Raw genomic sequence first — 20100 nt, forward strand, 5'->3', positions numbered from 1 at the left:
CAGTGGGCCTTCTCTGGGTCCCTGGTTTGGATGGAATGACCTCTCTGTGCTGCTGTGGGGAGGCAGGAGTGGTGGGTGGTGGGCTGCATGCTGGACTCTGTGCCCCCAGGAGGCCTGGGTCCTGGGAGCTCTTGAAGACCCCTTCTGGAAGGGGCAGCTTCCTCTCTAGGATGGGGGTTTTCTATGGGGTGGGCCGGGCCAGGCTGGAGAGATTGTCAGCCAGGGGGCAGGGAAAGCAGCTCATAAGGTCTCTGCCCCTGTGGGCACCCGGGCTGGCCCAGAACCACCAAGAAAGGGCTGGATGCGGGGGCTGTGAGGAAAGGGGGCGTGCTGGGAGAGCGGGGGAGAGGAGAGGTGTGCGACGGGAGTGGAAAAGAAGCAGCCAGGGCTGGGGGAGGGGGAGGGGGAGGGGCGGGGTTACTAAGCCGTGGGCCAAGGAGGCGGGAACCACTCTGTCTTATTTGCCCCACGCTGCACAGTGCCAGGCACATAGTAGGTGTCTAATTAGTACCTAAAGGACGAAAAGGTGGACCCAACCTGCCCTGTCCCCGCAGAGAGCCTCCTCTGATGTTTTCTTGTTTTTCTCGCAGGCTCCTGGCCCGGACGGCCTCTCGTCCCCGAAGGACACCTGCACTCAGGGACCATGACGCACCCCAGACTCCGGAGCTGCCAAGGCGCTGCCTGGTGATCCGGCCGCGGCGGCGCCAGGGGGGCGCGGGCGGGGACCCCGGGGGGCCGTCCATGCCCCGGGTGCGGCCGCGCCCCCTCCCCCTCCAGCCGGGCGCCTCCACGGCTGGGCGGCGTTTAGGGCCGCGGGCCTGTCCGGGTGCCCCGTCGGAGGCGGCGCCCCGGCGGCCGCGCTAAGGCCACCATGTGACGCGGCGCCGCTCCGTCCTGCCACCAAGCGGCGACGCCCTGGTACCTCCCGTCCATGCTCCTGGGCCTGGGCCCCTCGCAGGCCAAGCATGAGGCCGCGGCCCGACGGTCGGGGGCTCCGGGTGGGAGCGGCGCTGTCGCCCGCGATGCTGCTGCTGCTGCTGTTGATGCCGCCGCCGCCGCCGGGACCCCTGTGGGCGGCGGGCACGCCTGCGCCCTCGGCGTCCGGGGCTGCGCAGAACGGCGCGCCGGGCGCGGGCCGCGTGAAGCGCGGCTGGGTGTGGAACCAGTTCTTCGTGGTGGAGGAGTACACAGGCACCGAGCCCCTGTACGTGGGCAAGGTAAAGTGGGACCCCGCACCCGCTGTCCCGCGCCCGGGACCCCGGAGACGCCCGCTGGTAGACGCAAGGGACCCCAGTTCCCCTCCCGCCCTAAATCTCAGTCCCTGCTGCCTCCTCCCGGCTGCCCCTGGTCAGGAGCAGACAATAGGGTCATCACTCTGCTCCCATTAGTACTACGCATCCTTCTCTAGTTCCTCTTCCTTCTGCATCTTAGAGCAAAGAGTACTAGTAGGGAGGGAAACCCAGTCCATCTTGTCGCTAGATACATCTAGAATGGAGAAACGAGTTTGCACATCTGATCGTGTCACACACAAACTGTCCCCACTGTGTTTAAAATTCTTCAGTTGCTTCCCATGCACTTGAGGTCAAATCCAGATTCCCGCCGCTTGCCAAGACCGGCTCCTCCTCCAGCCTCATCTGCTGCCACGCTCGCTCTGAGTTTCCGACCACACACCCTTCTGATGCCCTTCTGATGGTCCCTCCGATGCTCCCACAGGCTCCTGCCAGCCCCATCCCCCCTTATCTAGATTGTTTGCCTCCCTCAACTGCTCTCTCCTGCTCCGTTCTACTACTTCTGCTGCTTACTTTATCTCGCACTCAGGCCTCTGCTCAAATGCCACTTCCTGAAAGAAGCTGCCCCTGACCACACCAGGCTGGGACAGACCCCTCTGCATGTGGGCATCCCTCCCTGTTATGTGCCCTCCTAGGGCCTGGTATCTTTCCTTCATAACACTTAACTATGCGTGTGCTTGTTTGATTATGCAATTAATGCATGTCTTTCCTATTAGATTGTGTGTTTTGCTCACCATAAAATCCCTAGTGCCTAGCACAGACATTGCTCACAAATTGTTCATTGAATGAATGAATGAAGGAATGAAAGCTGCTTTCTCAAACTCTCTGAGTAAATGTTGCTTAACGTGGCAGAAGATCTGTGCCCTAAGAGTATAAGGGGCTGAGAAGGACTTTTGTTCATCCATTTAATCCCTGAGCCCCTCATGGGTGCGATGCTGGAGACACCCTGGTACATAAAAAGCTTCACAGGTCAGCACCTGGCACTGAGTAGGCATTTAATAAGTGGTATGTGTTGGCTGGCTTCATGGAAGTGTTTTCTAAATGCCTGAGCTGGGTTTTGATGTATGAGTAGGAGTTTAGGCTGATGGGGAAGAGGGCATAACCTATCAAAAGACATGGAGGCCTGACGGAAACTGGCTTTTTCAGAGACTTGTCCGCAGTTGAGATGTTGAGGTGGAGGGTGTTTATAGGGCAGGAAAAGCAGCGCAGTGCCCAGGGACAGTTCTCTGGCTTCTGCCGAGGCCAGTCAGCTTTCCAGGAAGTTTTGGTCAGCAGAGGTGAGGGGGGACCAACTGTGGAATTTCCTGTGTGCTTAAATGAGTCTGAGAATTGGGAGGCTGACCAAGCTGCTCAGTTCAAGGCTCATGGCTCAGGACCCTCGACAAGGAGGAGAGGAAAGTTTGATGTAAACCTTGTGGGTTTGTCTTGCAGGAAACCCAGATTCTCACTGGTCTAGATACAGTCATCCCTGGTCCTTGGCTACTGTCCCCTCCATACATGTGGCTGAAGTTGATCCCCACAACAGAGCAAAGTGAAGATTTGACAGAGCACAGAGAGGTTCATGTCTCTGCTCAAGGTCACCCAGCAAACTAGTGGCAGAGCCTAGGACTCCTGACTCCCAGCCAGGGCGGTGAGATGGTGGGGCTGGTAGAATGGGGTGAGGGGAGGGGGAAGGAGGAACCAGTGCCAGCTGGGCAATAGCTAATGGTGAGGTAGCTAGGGATGCAGACTTTGGAGCCAGACACGCCTGAGCTCGAGGCCCGGTTCTGCCAACCAACCCATTAACCGTATTACCTGAAACAAGTTACTTCACCTCTCTGGACCTCAGTCTCTTCGTCTGTAAAAGTGGGGCTAGGGGAGCCCACTTCGGAGGGTTGTTGAAAGGATTACAGAAGAAAACTGAGCACAGAAAGTGTTCGGCCTGTGGCCTGGTTGTTTGTTTATTGTTGTTTTCTCATTATTCCCACGTGAAGCACTTAACCCTTAAACTGCAAGGTAGAAATCGTTCTCTTTTGTGGGCAAGGAACTGGACGCGCAGAGAGGGCAGGCAGACAGTGGGCAAGTGACTTAGCCAGGATTGGAACCTGTGTTCTGATTCTCCAAACATCTCCAAGACCTCCAGGCCTGGGAGAGAGATTTTGGTCCAGGAAGCCCCAGAAAGTCAGGGAAGGACTCTGACACATCTCCCTGAATGTCAGCTGTGGTGGTCTCAGGCACCTCAGTCCGCTTGTCTACCCGGAAGCTGGGGCTCTGAGAAGGCTTCCTCAGCCGCTCACCTCCTGAAAAGATGAGAGAAACCAGCCGCTGATTCACCACTCGCAAACTGCATCCACCTAGCCATTATCGTCATGAGTCAAACGCCACCCCTATTGCCTTGAACCGTAGTCTGTCGGCGATGGGGGGACCCTAGTAAGTCCCTGCCTTAGAAGATGGGGAGGCTGAGGCTAGAGGCAGAGAACATCATGCCAAGGCCAGTTAGCTTTCCAGAGAGTTTGGATTAACAGAGATGGGGTGAGACCAGCACAGTGGTAGAACCAACCCCAAGAGACAAGGCTCTCCTGACACCGGGTCTGGGCCCAGTGCAATTTTTTTTTAATTTTTATTGGCGTATAGTTGATTCACAATGTTGTACCGCTATACAGCAAAGTGAGTCAGTTATACGTATACATATATCCACTCTTTTTTAGATTCTTTTCCCATGTAGATCATTACCGATTATTGAGTAGAGTTACCTGTGCTGTACAGTACCTTCCTATATTAAGCATCTTCTATGAACCAAGCACTTTGCCCAGCCCTGGGGGTCTTCTCTTCACAGCAGCCTCTCGCAGCATCCCCACTGCTGTCATGACTACGTTATCTTCCCCCTCCATCATCTTCACCCACGGCCCCTCCTTGCTTACTCTCAAGGCCACCTACAGAAAAGCACGCCATGCAGGAAGGAGAGAGAAGTTTCCATCTCTTTGCAAACACGTGCCCAAAGCACCCTTTCTTGTGAAAGATGGTATAGTGTGTGGTTCAGGGAGGCCAACCAGAGCCAGACTGCCAGGGCTCAAATCCCAGCTCTGCTGCTGATTCCCTCTCTGACCTTGGCACATTATTTAATCTCTCTGTGCCTTAGTTTCTTTATCTGCTGAGTGAGGCTATACCTGGCACCTCCTCAAGGAGTTGCGGTGAGGATTCAATGAGTTAGCATATGTCAGGAACCTGGAGAGCACCTGGTATGTGCTCAGTAAGTATTAGCTTTTATTATGATGGGTCTCACCTATTATTTCCACCACCTAGAGTACGCATAGATATTATGAACCCCTGCCCCCAATTCCGAAAGCCTTCTGGGCAACCTGAAAGTAGGGGGACGCGGTTGCCAGCCCACCCCTCGCTCTAGGAATATGAGCTCAGCCTTTTAAAAAACCACCTGTCCCCTTTCCAGCCAAGTCCCACATTTGTTCAAGTGGTCGTGTGCGTGCATGCAAACACACACTCATACCATGCTCCCTTGCTCTTCAGGGAAAAAGGACTTCTCCACGGTTTCAGTTAATTCACTGCTTCCCGGTCCCCTGCCCCAGGGAGCCATAGGGAGCCTCTGTCCTTGCCGAATTCCAAAGGTAGCTTAGCAACAGCACCGTCAGCCGCGTGAACCCTGGGCACCCAACGGTAACCTATTTTACAACTGCCTCCTCCATCACTCACCGCCGGGCTCCTGTCAGCACCTGCAGGAACCACTGGCCCCGGTCGTTGTCACCAGGGCCCCACACCAACAGCTCCCTCTGCTGTCCTGCCCCCCCTACTCCCCACCCCCGGCAGCCTGGCTCACCTCTTCCCCTCGCCTTCTCACAACACCCACCCTCAAAGCAACCTACCAACATTTCCCTATAATCTGGGTACTTGGACTAATCCCTTTTCCGAACTGTAATTTCCCCCGAGGCTTCTGTCAGCTGGATGTGGATTTTGTAGGATTTTTAATTTCTTTTTTTTTTTTTTAAAGAGAGAATTATGGGGTCAGCACTTATGACCAGCTCCTGTGGGCGGTGAGATCTATTTTAGATATACGGCAGGATTAAGGTGAGGAGGAGAGCAGATTTAATTAAGTTGCTAATATTTAAAGAAAATTGATGAACTCCTGGTTTACGAGTAGCACAGACATGAACAAACCCCTCGTTCCAGGGGAGGCTTTTTATTTGATTTGCTTTCCGTTTAAATCCTGGACTCGTTTTATTTGTGTAGCCACACAGTCCGTTTAATTGTCTTTAATAAGGAAAACGTACCTCTGCTCGCATTTAATTTTGATTTAATTAGGAGGAAGTAATTAATGGCCTCGTAAATCCCATTTTTCAGCCCCCCAGGATGAGAAGCCATCACTCTGGTGTTTTTCATGTTGTTTATGATCCAGGGCTGGGGCTTAGGGAGGGGGAATTCCCTCAGGGGCCGTCTATACCCGATGCAAAGAACCGAGGATGTGGAGCCAGACAGGCCTCGGGCTGCCTCTTGTTAGCTGTGTGGCTTTAAGTACGATACGGGCCCTGTCTGAGCCTCAGCTTGCCAGACTGTACAATGGGGAGAGGATAATCTCTGAGTCCCAAGATCATTATGAACTATCAAGGAGGTAACAGCAGAGGGTCTAGAAGTGTGCCCAGTGACTGACCTTCCTAGTCTAGCTCATGTGCACCTGGGATTTAACAGAGTGACTGGATCCTCCAGAAATCCCAGCAGACAGTTGGAGAATTCTAATGACAGTTGTATATTTCATTATTCATGTATTCAGTGTTTGGTGCTGTGGCCTATCCTGGGGACCAGGGAGCAATGAACAGCCATATGCTTGATCCTCAGGGAGCTCACCATCTCACTCACACACACACACACACACACACACACACACACATACACACTCACACTCGTCTGTCCCACTCCCCCTGTATTTCCCCTGCATGCATTGTCAGGACAGCTAGCGTGTGCCAGGCGTGGGGAGTTCAGACAAAGACAAATCAAAGTTAGTCCCTGCCCCTGAGCCCCATGACAACTGAGGAGACAGATTGCAACACGAAGGTGTTACAGGCGAGTGTGGAGCAGAGGGGAGTGTGCATGGGACAGGGATACAGAGCAGCGGGAGGGCAAATGGGAAGGCATCTGGGAGGGCTGCCTGAAGGAGGAAACAAGCTGAGTTTAAAAGACAAGAAGATATTGCATGATGGCCCCTGTGTCTCCAGTGGGTCAGGATTTGAGCCTATGGTTCTTGTGTCAGGAGATGGGGGGATGAACTAGGTGACCCTCAATCTCTTCTGAGACCAGGTGCCAGGAAAGGAGAGAAAACTCATCTTCACTGAGCACTTACTGTGTGCCAGGAGCTCCCACATATTATCTGATGAATCTTTGGACTCTGTGGGGAAGCATTATCCATTTCACTTATAGATGAGAAAACTGAGGCTCAGAGGAGGGTAGCCTCCTGCTCAGGGCCAGGCAACAAGTGGGAGACAAAGCTGACGCTGGCACCCGGCCATTCCTGAATACGAGGCCCATCACTTCTCCTGATCTGTGTCGTGAAGTCCTTTTCCAAATGATAAAATTGATAAAATAGAGGCTCAGATTGAAAAGGCCGCCTATAACCATGGCCTGCGGGTACAGGGTGGTACAGGCCTCTCCCCCAGCCGTGAAGCCCAGTGAATGCCCTGTAGCCTACTCCATCTTCCTTTCTCCCGCTTCTTTAGCCAGAAACGTTGTAAGTGGACTAACCAGGTTCCAAAGGCTGCAGAGGGACCCACCTGTGCTTTGGAATCAAACAGAGCTAAGCCCATCTCGGTCTGTTCACCTGGAAAATGGGGAGATATTTACATATGCCACAAAATTAAATTAGATTTCTGCAGAGGCCTGCAATCCGGCACATAGTAGGTGCTCGGTAAATAAGAGCACCGTCCTCCAGCCTCATAGCTGAGATTCTTGAGAAATATCCTCCTGGAGTAGAACCACAGACACTTCTTCTCCACTCCAGAGCCAGGACCCAGGCAGGTGGGGCGAGCAGCCCCAACCCAGCCCAACTCTGCAGCTCTGAGCTCTTAGCTTCTCCGCAGGCCGACCAGCCCTGTTCGGACTCTGCAGTCCCCAGAGAGTAGCCACTGCACCCCACTGTGAGCTCTGTGTCGTGCTTCATGGAAGAGTATCAGTGACATCACTACTGGGTTCCACTCCCTCCTCCCCCATCCTCAGTGGTAGGTGATCCCTGGCCAGGGTCTGAGATAAAATGTCAAGGGCAGCAGGGACATGATGGAGACAGAAAGGGAAGGAGACAGCCACTTACAGAGTGTGTAGGTCATTACCAACATGCTCACGTTTCATCTTCACCACACCTGTGCGAGGTAGGACTTGATCTGATTTCTCAGATGGAAAAACAGACCCAGGGGGTAAAATTAACAAGCCATGCAGGTTGATCACAACATTAGTGAGCCGTGGGATCAGGAGATTGGCTTCCTGCACTTAGCTGGGTGACAAAGCAAATGACCTCCCCTCCCTGTGCCTCAGTTTCCTCATCTGAGAAACGGGAATAATAATAATGTTTCCTAGGGCGGTGACGAAGACTAATAAGATTACAGGTGTTAAGCATTCCCCCAAATGGTATCTATTCTCCCACATTCTTTGGGAATGTTTACTGATTAAATAAAAGGCCGCAACAGGTCTGATTGGGAAGTGGGTGGAGGCACCCTAAAAGGGAACACGTTTGCCCTCTCCTGTCCCCAGCTCCCCTGGGCAAAGGTGGAGGAAGAGCATAAACAGCAAACAGGAGAGACAGGTCTCCTCATCCCCAGCACTGCCGGTGATTCAGGGCTGATGTCTTGAGATAATTTTATTGGGGGTATTAAACTGAGTTATGAGGTTTTTACAATCCAGCCACTTATGAGAAATCTATTAACAGTAACTGGACAGGAAGAAGGCTTCACAGTGGAGCCCAGGATGGGCATTAATTGGGGCAATCTATAACAGGACAGGGACCCGGAAAGTTTCCACCCAACGCCTCCATTTACTCCCTGCAATTTCTGCTGAGAATCAGCAGACTCGCCAAAAAGAGAGAGATGCCCATTAATCGGCTAATGAAATATGAAAATGTTTATGGGCCATTCAATCTTCCAAATGGCACTTCTGTAATCCACCTTTCAGACACAAAGTTCCACCAGCAGAATTTATACTCAGACTCCTCCTGCATGGCAGGGGGTGGGCTTTCATCCCTCTTCATGGTGATTTCATTGGCACCTGTTATCCTGCCGAGTGGGCTGGGGTACATGCCGTCCTGGCCCGAAAGGAGCCTTAGGGATTTTCTTGTTCACGCCCCATCTTTGCGGAAGCTTAGAGAGGAGCAGGGACCTGCCCAAGGTCACCGGCTTCATTGGATGCATTTTCCTCTGCTCAGAGCTGCCTCGGAGATTTGGACGTTGAAGGATAAGGACTTGGGTGTTTCTATTTGGGAGAACAGTCCCTCTGCTGGTTCCTTGCCCAGGAGATCTCAGTGCAGTGAAAACAGCCTGGGTTCTGGAGCTTAACAGTGCCTGGATTAAATCCTAGTTATATATAGCTAACATTTAGTAATAATATAATAATAACGATAGCTACCATTTATGGGACACTTACTATGTCACAGGCAGGGCTGATTTTCCGCTTGTACAAACTGGTATCGTTGTGCCGGTTGTTAAAATAGTGAAAAAGCTCCCCACCTGTGGTAAATAGTCTGTTTCCTCTCCCTTGCCTCAGCCTCCTCAGCCCCTCCGACCTCTCTGTGATCCAGCATCCAAGGGGTTCCCATCTGAACCAGCAGGGGCCCTGCTGCAGTACCACCCCATGGGCAGTGCCTCTGCCGGGCTGGCCGTTACATATTGTGTCACCTGGTGCCAGGCAGGTGCTAAGGGCTTTATGTGGACTTTACGCTCAATTAGCCCCTCCAGTACCTCTAGAAGGAGGTGCTATTATGACCCACATGTTAGAGAGGAGGCAGCTGAGGCCCAGAGAGGTACAGTGACTTGTGCGAGGACTCACAGGGAGGTGATGCTGGAGCCGAGGCTGGACCAGGCTGGACTGCCTCTTCTGCCTCCATGGGCTCCTCCCAGGAGGCCTGAGGATAGAGTGAGAAAGCCCAGGCTGTGGACCAGGCCGGTTCCTCCAGCAGTCTGACCTTGAACAAATCATCCTATTTCTCTAATCCTCAGTGGGAAAGTGAAAAAAAAAAAATCTGCAAAGTGACGATAGCAAAACCTACTCTAGTAGGGATTATTTTTTAATATTTATTTTATTTGTTTTTATTTATTTAATTTTTTAGGCTGTGTCGGGTCTTAGTTGCAGCATGCGGGATCTTTTGTTGCGGCACGTGGGCTCTTCGTTGCAGCGCGCGGGCTTCTCTCTAGCTGTGGCACGCGGGTTCCAGAGTGCGTGGGCTCTGTAGTTAGCGGCCCGCGGGCTTTCTCGTTGAGCCGCGCAAGCTCAGTAGTTGTGGCGCGCGCGGGCTTAACTGCCCCGCGGCATGTTCCCCCACCAGCGATCCAACCCGCATCCCTCGCGTTGGAAGGCGAATTCTTTACCACTGGACCACCAGGGAAGTCCCCTAGTAGGGATTTTTTTTTTTTTTTTAAAGAACTCTGAACCAGATAAGTATGTAAATTTCTCAGTACAGTGCCTGGCACATAACAGGTGCTCCTCCAATTTGCATCCCCTTTCCCCCTCTGTCCCTGCACTCCCTGTCCCCGGCATGTGCCAAGCCCTGAGGCTGGCTCTCCAGGTACCAGATGAGTAAGAAAATACCTCCGGGGGCTCAGAGACTAGGGATCCTGGACCTATAACTTGGAGTGAGGTCATGGCCAGCAGCTTGGAAATTTGTTAGGAATGCAGATTCTGAGGCCCCACCCCAGACCTCCTGGGTCAGAATCTGCTTTTTACCAGGATCTTCAGGTGGTTTGCATGCACATTGAGATTTGAGAAGCGTGGCTGCAGCAGTCCTACGGGCTGAACGTGATAATGATAACTTGCTGTATTGCAAAGATCTTGGAGGGGAATGGTGGGGTTGGAGGTAGGGGCAGGGAGGGAATCCATAAACGCTTTTGGGAAGAGGTGGCATCTGAACTGAGCCTCGCAGGATGAGTAGACTTTCAGTAGACAGAGAAATAAGGACAGGGCACTCGAGGAAGCAGCAGAGAGCTGTGGAGGTGGTTCTGATTTCTTTGTAAGGGCGATACGGAGCCATGGGAGGGTTGCAGGCGGGGGAGGACGTGTTCAGGTCTGCCCCTGAGGCTGACAGCTCTGGCTGCAGAGGGGAAGGTAGATTGCAGGGGCAGGGCTGGAGCAGGAAAAGCCATGGCGGGCTAGTGAAGCACTCCAGCCCAGACAGTGAGGCCTGGGACCAGGATGACGCGTGACTTCCCCAGCCTCAGTGTCTTCACTGAAGAATGGGTATGTCAGAGAAGAGCTGTGCTTAGGCACAGGCCCCCAGTGGGACTTGGCCAGGGGGAGCGCCAGGAGGAGCCCCCACCCCAGCCTCCACCCTGCCTCCCCAGATCCACTCGGACTCAGACGAGGGTGACGGGGCCATCAAGTACACCATCTCAGGCGAGGGCGCTGGCACCATCTTCCTGATCGATGAGCTGACGGGTGACATCCACGCCATGGAGCGCCTGGACCGGGAACAGAAAACCTTCTACACGCTGCGGGCTCAAGCTCGGGACCGCGCCACCAACCGCCTGCTGGAGCCTGAGTCGGAGTTCATCATCAAGGTGCAGGACATCAACGACAGCGAGCCCCGCTTCCTGCACGGCCCCTACATTGGCAGTGTGGCCGAGCTCTCACCCACAGGTGGGTTGCCGGCTCTGAGGGGCGCGGGGAGCCGGGGAACGGGGGAAGGGGAGCTGCCAGGTTGTGAGAAGGAGCCTGCCGCGGGGAGGGGCAGGGGAGACAGGGTATAGGTGTGAGCCCAGGTGCCCACACGGACTCGGGCACAGTCCCGGGCAGTCGCAGCTGCACTTCTGGACAGAGACACACACGTGATCTCAGGCACATACACGGGCACGGTCCCTATGTGGACATGGACCTACGTGCAGACACAGAGACATACTTGGACATGCTTATACACCCACACAGAATCGCACAGGCCAAGACCCACTTACAAGCTCGGCTGTCCACCTGTACACGGCCCGGCTCAGGCACGGCCCCATGCGTGGACAGCATCGGGACAGTCACACACACAGGCATGGCTGTCCACCTGGACACGGCCCTTCCCCAGACTTCAACTCACCCAGACACAGCACAGCCCTTGGCCGCGACTCCCACACAAATGCAGGTACAACCGAACATGGGCACACCTACAACCTAAATCAACCAGAGAGGGCATAGCTGAAACAAGACCCCACCACACAGCCAGACGTGCCCTCGCATTAGACACACAGCCACATGCGATGTCACCCAGGAAACAGCCCCTCATATGGATGCAGCTTATGCACAGACACCTACCTAGACACAGGTGAAAGCCACAGCCAGACATTTTTACCATCCCGGGGTCGGGCTTCACCAGAGCGTAGCCGCAGACAGGCATGGGCACAGCCAGACGCGACAACCTCCAGGCAGCTTCCTCCGCGGGCCACAGGAAGCCCCAGTACACCAAGACCCAGCCACCTGGGGACACAGGCTCACAGAGGTGGCCGAGCCCCCGGACACAGATTCAGCCACCCCCTCCCAGGTGTGGCTGCAAACACCAGGGGCACCTGGTGAAAGGCAGGACGCACACCGAAACACGCATCTGCAGGAAGCCTTCAGACCCAGACACCCTCAGAAACACATCTGCACGGCAGCGGGACACTGAAAGGAAAGGTTGGACGAATCTGCCTTCCCCCACCGTAGGGCCCACAGGTAGTGGAACGACCATCAAGGTCCCACCTAGCCGAGGGCTCATGGTAGAAGCTGGAGTCGTGGCATGAGGGGCAAGCCAGTAGCTGCCACCTTCCCCACCGCGTTAGGCTAAGTCACCTGCAAGCCAGACCGGACAGGGAGCAGTGGCCCTAGGTCCTAGAACACGTGCTGTCGCTGACATACTGTGGCCAAGGGCTTGGCACTGCCTCTCACTTGGCCTTCCAGCTCTGCAGCTACATGTCAGAGGCTGGGGGAATTTGGGTTTTGGGGGAAGAGTGCAGTCAGCCCTGGCTTCCCCAGATTGGACCAAATCTGGCAGATTGGTGGGTAGTGAGTGGGCAGCCGGTGACGGAAGAGAAGGGAGTGGACCGGAGAAAATGGTGAGCATGAAGGAATGGTGGGAGAACAGGGAATGGCGAGGGTGTGAATGTGGATGTGGGCTGGCATTCACACACGCACGGTGCACGCGTGCCTGCTGCACATATGCATCTCACACGTGCACAGGTGTGCCCCTGCACGGCCATAGCCTGGGCATGTGACAGGCTATGTGTCTGCTGAACGGATTCATTCATTCATTGATCAAGTATGCATAGGCACCGGGGACACAGCGAGGAGAAGGTAGACCAGCCTCCCTGCTCTCTCACAGAGCGGACATTCTGGCCGAGGAAGACAGGCAGGAAACAAGTTAGCAGATCATGGGTCTGGGAAGATGACACTGAAGCAAAGACTTGAAAGAAGTGACGGCACGGGCCCTAGGGAACAGCATTCCAGGCAGTGGGAAAAGTACATGCAAAGGTCCCAAGGTTGAATTCCCTCTGAGGGGAAGCAGAAAAGCGACCGGATCACGCAGCCACGTGGTCATAGTCAGGGTTTTGCCTTTTAGGCTCAGCAAGCTGGGAAGTCAGTGGAGGGGCTTGTTCAGAAGAGTGACATGATGTGACTTAATTTTAACAGGATCCTGTGGCTGTTCCATGAAGATTAGATGGGAAGGTGGGGTAAGGGCAGGAGCAGATTGCCCATTGAGAAGGATATTGCAGTTACCTAGGCAGGAAATGATGGTGGCTTGGAACAAGGTGGTACCAGTAAGGGTATTGAAAAGAGGTCAACTTCTGGATATATTTCAAAAGTAGAGCTGAAAGCATTTGCTAATAGATTGGATGTGGGGCGTGAGAGAAAGAAAATTCAAGGATGACTATCGAGATTTTGACCTGGGCAATTAAATAGATGGAATCTCCATTTACTGAGATGGAAGAAACAGTGGGAGGAACAGATTTTGGGGGGATGGAGGGAAATCAGGAGTTTGGTTTCAGACTTGCTAAGTTGGAAGTATTTATTAGAAAGCCAAGGAAAGATCTTGGAAAAGGCAGTTCAGTATACAGGTTCAGCAGCAAAGTCTGAGCTAGAGAGATAAATTTGGAGGTTGTCCATGGCAAAGACCCAGGGAGCACTTAGAACTCAATTTTGCAAGTGGGGAAATGAGACTCAGAGCAGGAGTCCAAGGTCACACAGCAAGTGAGGAGTAGCTTAAAGCCCTGACTTCCCAGGTCCAGCAGCCCTCACTCCTGGACTCAAACTCTGGCAGGCCCAGAGTTTGGAGACTCTGGCCCTCTGTCTCTTCACCCAAAACTGAACTGCATGTTTCTGCATGGAAAAGGCTAGAAAGATGACGAGAGAGATAAGGCTGGAGAAGGAAGCTGGAATCATATGCGAAGGACTTGAGGGAAGCACATAGCCTGGGAAAGGCTTAAGCAAGGAAGTAGCATGGGCAAACTTGCATTTTAGAAATTCCCCTCTGCTGTGGGGTGGAGAGTGGATGGGGATGAGGGATCCAGAAGGAGGTGCAGCCCCATATGCGCCAGGTTGGCTTGCCCATCACCACTTCACTCACTTCAACTCCGAGTGATGGCAGGACTGATGTCAACATCCCCATTGAACAGATGGGAACACCAAGGCTCAGAGAGAGGAGAAAATGTACCCACAGTCACATAGCAAGTCAATGACTGAGCAAGTTGGGCTTGGCTCCCAGGCTGTTGGAGCAGCAAGGTTCCTATATCACTCGTGGGGAAAGTGAGACCGAGAAAAGGGCAAGGACTCATTCAAGGTCACCCAGAGAGTGGGAGGCAGCACCAGCCCCCAGCTTCATGAGCACGGCCCTAAGGAACCCCAGCCCTGCCTCACCTTCCTCTCCCGGTCCACTGACTCTGACATTCCGCTCAGGAAAAAGTGGGGACTTAACTAGGACAAGCCAGGGGAACCCAGGAGGGGGAAAGAGGAAGCAGAAATTAAATTAGTTTGTTTCATTTGAGCAACTTTTTGAAGGGGAGGCAAATCCGACACCGGGGTGCTTACAGAGACTCCAGGCGGCTTTGAAAATCAGTCACGATTACTGAGCCTCCTGATCTGGGCTAAGCGGGGCGGGGCCAACAAGCAGCACCAGGGTCTGGGCGGCTTCCGAGATCAGAAGGAGAAGGGACACAGCCTGGAACATGAAAGGCAGCAGCGCTCACCATTTAAACCACTCACAGCTTAAAAGGGAAGGGAGGTGTGCCGGGGGCCTCCAATGAGCCATGCTTCTGAGGAGGGGCACGCCAGCCATGCTGAGCCTAATGCGGTGAAGCGGGTCCTGCATCTGACCGCCAGGAGGCCCGGCTCCCCCGCGTGACCTTGGGAAAGTCCCTGCCCCTCTCTGGGCCCCAAATTCCCTTTTGAGCACGGAGGGGGCTCATTCATGCCTAGATGTTTACTGAGTGCCTACTCTGTGCCAGGCACTGTTCCAGGCATTGGGGATTCTTAGAAAGCCTACATCTAGAGCAAGGAGAGAGACAGGAAAGAAAGAAACAAGTCAACATATAAATGCACCCTGTGGTGTAAGTGCTGCGAAGAATAAGGGAATTGGGAGTTATACTGGGGGAGTGCTAGTTTAGAGGGGTCAGGGAAAGCCTTTCTTTTTTATAAGAGAACACTTGAACAAAGCTCTGAAGAAACCAAGGGAATGGACAAAGAAGCTATGTGAAACAGTGGTTTTCAAAGTTTACTGTGCATCCAAGTTACTTGGAGGACTTGTTAAAACACAGATGGCTCCCCTCTCCTCCCCAGGGTTTCTGATTCAGTAGGTCTGGGCTATTAGAAATATTTGCTTTTTTTTTTTTTTTTTTTTTTTTTGCGGTACGTGGGCCTCTCACTCTTGTGGCCTCTCCTGTTGCAGAGCACAGGCTCTGGATGCGCAGGCTCAGCGGCCATGGCTCACGGGCCCAGCCGCTCCGCGGCATGTGGGATCTTCCCGGACCGGGGCAGGAACCCGTGTCCCCTGCATCGGCAGGCGGACTCTCAACCACTGCGCCACCAGGGAAGCCCTAGAAATGTTTGCATTTTTTAACAAAGATGCTGTCAAAGGTGATGCTGATGCTACTGGTTCAGGGACCACACTTGGAGAACCACTAAGCTACAGGAAGAATGTTCCAGGCAGAGGGAACAGCGAGTGTAAAGGTCCTGAGGAATAATGTTTGGTCATGTTTGAGGAATAGCAAGGAAGTCAATGTGGCTGAAGAGAAGAGTAAATGAGGGGGAGAGGATCCAAGGAGGTCAGAAGAGGTACCGGAAGCTGGACCACATAGGACTTTGTAGCCATTGAAAGCCTTGGTTGTACTGTGAGTGAGATAGGGAGCAGAGGAGTTATATGATCCAACGTAGATTTTTAAAAGATGATTTGCTGGCCGCCATGTTGAAAATAGACTGTAGGGGTCAAGGATAGAAGAGGGAGTTCAACGAGGAGACAACTGCAGTCTTGAGGGCAAGAGGTGATGGTGACTTGGATCCTGGATGTATGCTGAAGGTAGAACCGACAGGGTTTGTGAGGGATTGGATGTGGGAAGTGAGAGAGAGAGAAGACAAGGATGATGCTGAAGTTTTTGACCTGAGCAACTAGATGGATGGAGCTGCTATTGCTGAGATGGGGAATGATCCAGGAAGAGCAAGTTTGCAGCACAAAATTAAGAATTCATTATTGGACACGTTAAGATTGAGATGTCTACTGGAAATCCACGTGGAGTTCTCAAGGGGACAGTTGGATCTCTGAGTCTGGAGGTCAGGAGCAAGTTCAGGGCTGGAGTTACAACTCTGGAAGTCATCAGCAGAGAGAGAGAATTTAAAGTTTGAGACTGGGTGAAATCAATAAGGGAGTGAGTTTTGGTAGAGAAGAGTTAGACTAGATAATCTCCTGATGTTGGGGGGCTAGACCCCTTCCCTAGGCTGTCACAACCCGACCAGTGGACCACAGGAGAATTTCACAGAGCTCCTGTGCCCGGTTCAACTCCACCTACTTATTAATGCCAACTATGTATAAGACAAAATACTTGGCACTGTTGAGGATACAAAAATGAGAAGTTCAATCCAGCATGCATCTGTTAGCCACTGCTTTATTCTGGGCACTGCAGGGGATATAAAGATAAGTAATTGAATTAAATCCACAAATGTTTATTAGCACCCATTATATTACAAGGCCTCCAGTGTACTTGGCTCTGGAGGGGTTGCAAAGATGAGTCACCCAACTAAGCAAACACTTATTAGCACCTACTTTATATATATATATATATATATATATATATATATATATATATATATATATATATATATAGCCCCAAGGGGATAGAAAAATAAGCAGTTGGCTTAATTCAGTAAATACATAATAGTTCCTACTGTGTACATGTCACTTTTTCTTTTTTTTCCTGTACGTGTCACTGCTAGGTATGTGGGGATACAAAGATAAGCAAGATACTGCCACTGACCTCAAAGTGGTAGCAGATCAGTTTCATCTGTGGTGCCAACTCTGATCGACTGGTAGTGACTGTAGGGCTGTGTTGAGGAGTCTGAGGTCTCATTTGGGCTCAGCAGAAAAGAATGCCACAGTCGATTAGTGATGTCTGCTGGGAGCAAAGGAAGGAGAATGTGGTGAAGGAGAACGCGTATGTGGTGGTACATATACCGTAGGATGGGCGTTACTGGACCATGGGATTGGGGCTCAACAGACAGTCGAAACGGGCAGGGGCCCTGCCACAGCTGCTTTCCCATGGATTCCAATCCCTTCTGTGAGCAGCATCTTTAATAGATGGAAAAAAGACTTTCGTAGTACAGTCTGCACTTCTTGGGACATTCACTAAATAATAGCTATCGGCCAACACTGCTTTCACAAAGCTATTTCCGTTTATTCTCACAGTCCTGCGGAATAAGCAGGGCAGGTATTTCTCTCCTCATTTTACCAATGAGGAGATAAATGCAGAGAGAGGTAAAGTAACTTGCCTGAGGTTCCATACTAAGAGCTGGAGCCGGAACCAGACCCAGAACCTGGAATCAGAACCTAAACTACTTGGCTCTGTGTACATGGGAAACAGTCACAGCCATCTCTTTTGTGTGCACAGGACTTTACAGCTTGCAAAACACTTTCACATCCCTAATCTCATTTCATCCTCCCAGGAACTCTCTTGGGTTAAGTGTTGATACCCCCATTTTACAGATGAGGAAACTGAGGCTCAAGAGAGGAGGGGAAATAAAATCGGGAGGGCACACTATCTGATTCTCAGGTCCCATGCTTGGGAGGATGGCGGCAGAGAGGAAAGGAGGAAGGCAGGAGGCAGTGTGCTCCCCAGGGGTCTCACTCGGGGAGGGCGGTGGCTGGCTGGGAGCCTCCGATTGTCCCATCTGCAGCTGGAGAGAGTGTGGCTCAACAGCCCTCAGGCCCAAGCCAGGAATCACTCGCTGGCCTCTGCAGAGACAACTTCTAAAGATGTTTTTAATTAAAGTCCAGGAAGATCTATATGTGCAATATCTCCTTGCCTAGCAACGGCTCTGGCTCTCACCACCCAGGATGGGGAGAAGTGGGACAGGAGGTTTCTGGTGGAGAGAGGTGTCAGAGAAGAACAGAGGCCCTGGCCCTCAGGAGTCGGCCCCATATCTTTCTTTGTCTTTTCCATCAACAAATCACTCAGCGAACACGAGCACCCTCGCTATGCTAGGCCCTGTGCCTGCACAGTGGGCACAAAGGTGACAAACCTACCATCCTGCCCTCAAGGGTCTAGCACATAGTAGGTGCTCCGTAGATATTGGGTGACTGAATGGAACTGAATTATAAGCCAAAACTGTTTGCTTTCTGCAACTGGCAGAGGGATGCTACTGCAGAAACTTAGAATGTTGCTGTCCCGAACAAACATGGTGACCGGACTCCTCCACAGAGGGTCCCGTTTAAATGTGGAGAGGATAGAAGAGCCTATGGGACTCAGTTAGGGATAGCAGGGGAGTCCCTTCTCTCAGGGGGACAGATGAGATCCACACACACACTCAAGTGTTGCCTGCCTGGGTGAGTCCGTGGCTACCTCTTTCTGTCCCACTCTCTCTCTCTGTCTCTCTCTATATCTCTGCCTCTCTTACCCTCATCTCTCTGTCTCTATCCTGATTTCTCCCTATGTGTCTGGGTACCTCTGTTTTTCTCACTTTCTCTCTGTCCATCTCTCTGCATCTCTGTCCCTCTGTCCCTTGTTTCTCTGTCTCTGACCCATTTTCTCGCTCCATCTCTCTATGCCTCCTTCTCTGTCACTTGTCTCTGGACCTGCTTCCTCCCCCTCTATCCTCCGACCTCCCCTTCCCGTGCAGCCACTTTCCTGAATCTCCTGTGTATCATTCGTCTACATTAGGCTGACTTGGGTGGGCAGCCGGAAGTGCGGTTGAGGCCAGTCCAGTAAGCTGGCATTGTAAGTGATGAGCAAAGAGGGAGTTGGGAGGGGCGTGGTGAGGGGGGGAGTTTGAGAAGGGGCTTGTTTCCTGTGTAATCTGCATGTTCCCAGGGACTTGACAAGTGGTTTTTAATTTTTAATAGAAAGCATTCCATACAGTTCCGGCAGCAGCAGGGGGTGGGACTCATGTTTCATAAATGTTTGAGAAGATAATGGGAGCCAAGGGTTTCCCCAGGCCCAGCAGGGAGGCAAGGGGAGGTAGGGAAGAGGCAGGATGATAATAATTACAAACATCTTCATAATCATGACACTTGGTCACCTCAGTTGAGGACTCTGTTCTTTTCCAGAGCGTTTCATCTCCTTCATCTTATTAAGGGGTATCCCTCACCCAGGAGAAAGGAAGGGTAAAGTGTTGTCTCCATTTTACGGAAGGGGAGCTGAGGCCCAGTCAGGCCGAGTAGTTTTCCCACCGCCACACAGAGAGCCAAGGAGAGGGCTGGAATGAGAATTTGTCTTCAATCCCTGACATCCACTCCACGTGACACCACCTTCTCCCTGAGCAGCTGGAGGTCCTGGGGCCCAATTTTGAGCTTCCGTTGGATTTCACAGACAGCAAGGGTTAAAGGGACAAGAAGGGAAAGAATTCTGGCCTGGGAGCCAGAGCATGGATTCCAGTTCTGGCCCCATGACAAACCGTGTCAGAAAACAGATAAACTAGAAGTGAGGAGTGGGCAAGCCCCCTCCTTCCTGATACTGGTACCCACGGGTCTCCTGCGCAGGGCCAAGGACACAGACCCAGAGATCTTCTGACCGTACAGAGAGAGGAGAAAGGAATAAACTCTTATTGAGCACCTACTACATGCCTGGCTTCACCAGGCACTTAAATCCATCATCTCTAATTCCCATAGCACCTCTGAGAGGCAGAGTGGGCCCCTCTAAATTACCAGTGAGGAAACAGGTCAAACAGGGGGAAAGACTTGATTGAGGGCACAGAGTGAGGAAGTGGTGGGATTTGAACCCAGGACTCTCTGATGCCAAAGTCCACCCAGTCTCCATGAAGTTGTGAGGGGCATCTCTTTGTAGGAGTGTCCAGCTTCTCATGCTGATTTGGTGGCTTGTGTCAATCCTTGCTGCTTCCTTCTGGGTGCCGGTCTCAGTACAGGCACAGTGAGTCCAGGAGGGTGACATGCTGGCTACAGTGTTGTGGGTTTGAATCTTTTCCTACC

At 52.4% G+C, this 20100-nt stretch overlaps 1 protein-coding gene across 1 annotated transcript in view; it reads left to right on the top strand.

Annotated features, from left to right (window-relative positions):
* Nucleotides 1–965: 965 nt before the first annotated feature.
* CDH22 (cadherin 22) overlaps nt 966–20100 on the top strand; it is a 70224-nt gene continuing 51089 nt past the window's right edge. Inside the window, exons 1-2 of the mRNA XM_032606205.1 lie at nt 966–1217; nt 10808–11102. Of these exons, the coding sequence (XP_032462096.1) occupies nt 966–1217; nt 10808–11102 (547 nt within the window). The remainder of the gene's footprint in view (nt 1218–10807; nt 11103–20100) is intronic.

This window comes from Phocoena sinus, chromosome 15, assembly GCF_008692025.1.
Source record: "Phocoena sinus isolate mPhoSin1 chromosome 15, mPhoSin1.pri, whole genome shotgun sequence".
Lineage (NCBI taxonomy): Eukaryota > Metazoa > Chordata > Mammalia > Artiodactyla > Phocoenidae > Phocoena > Phocoena sinus.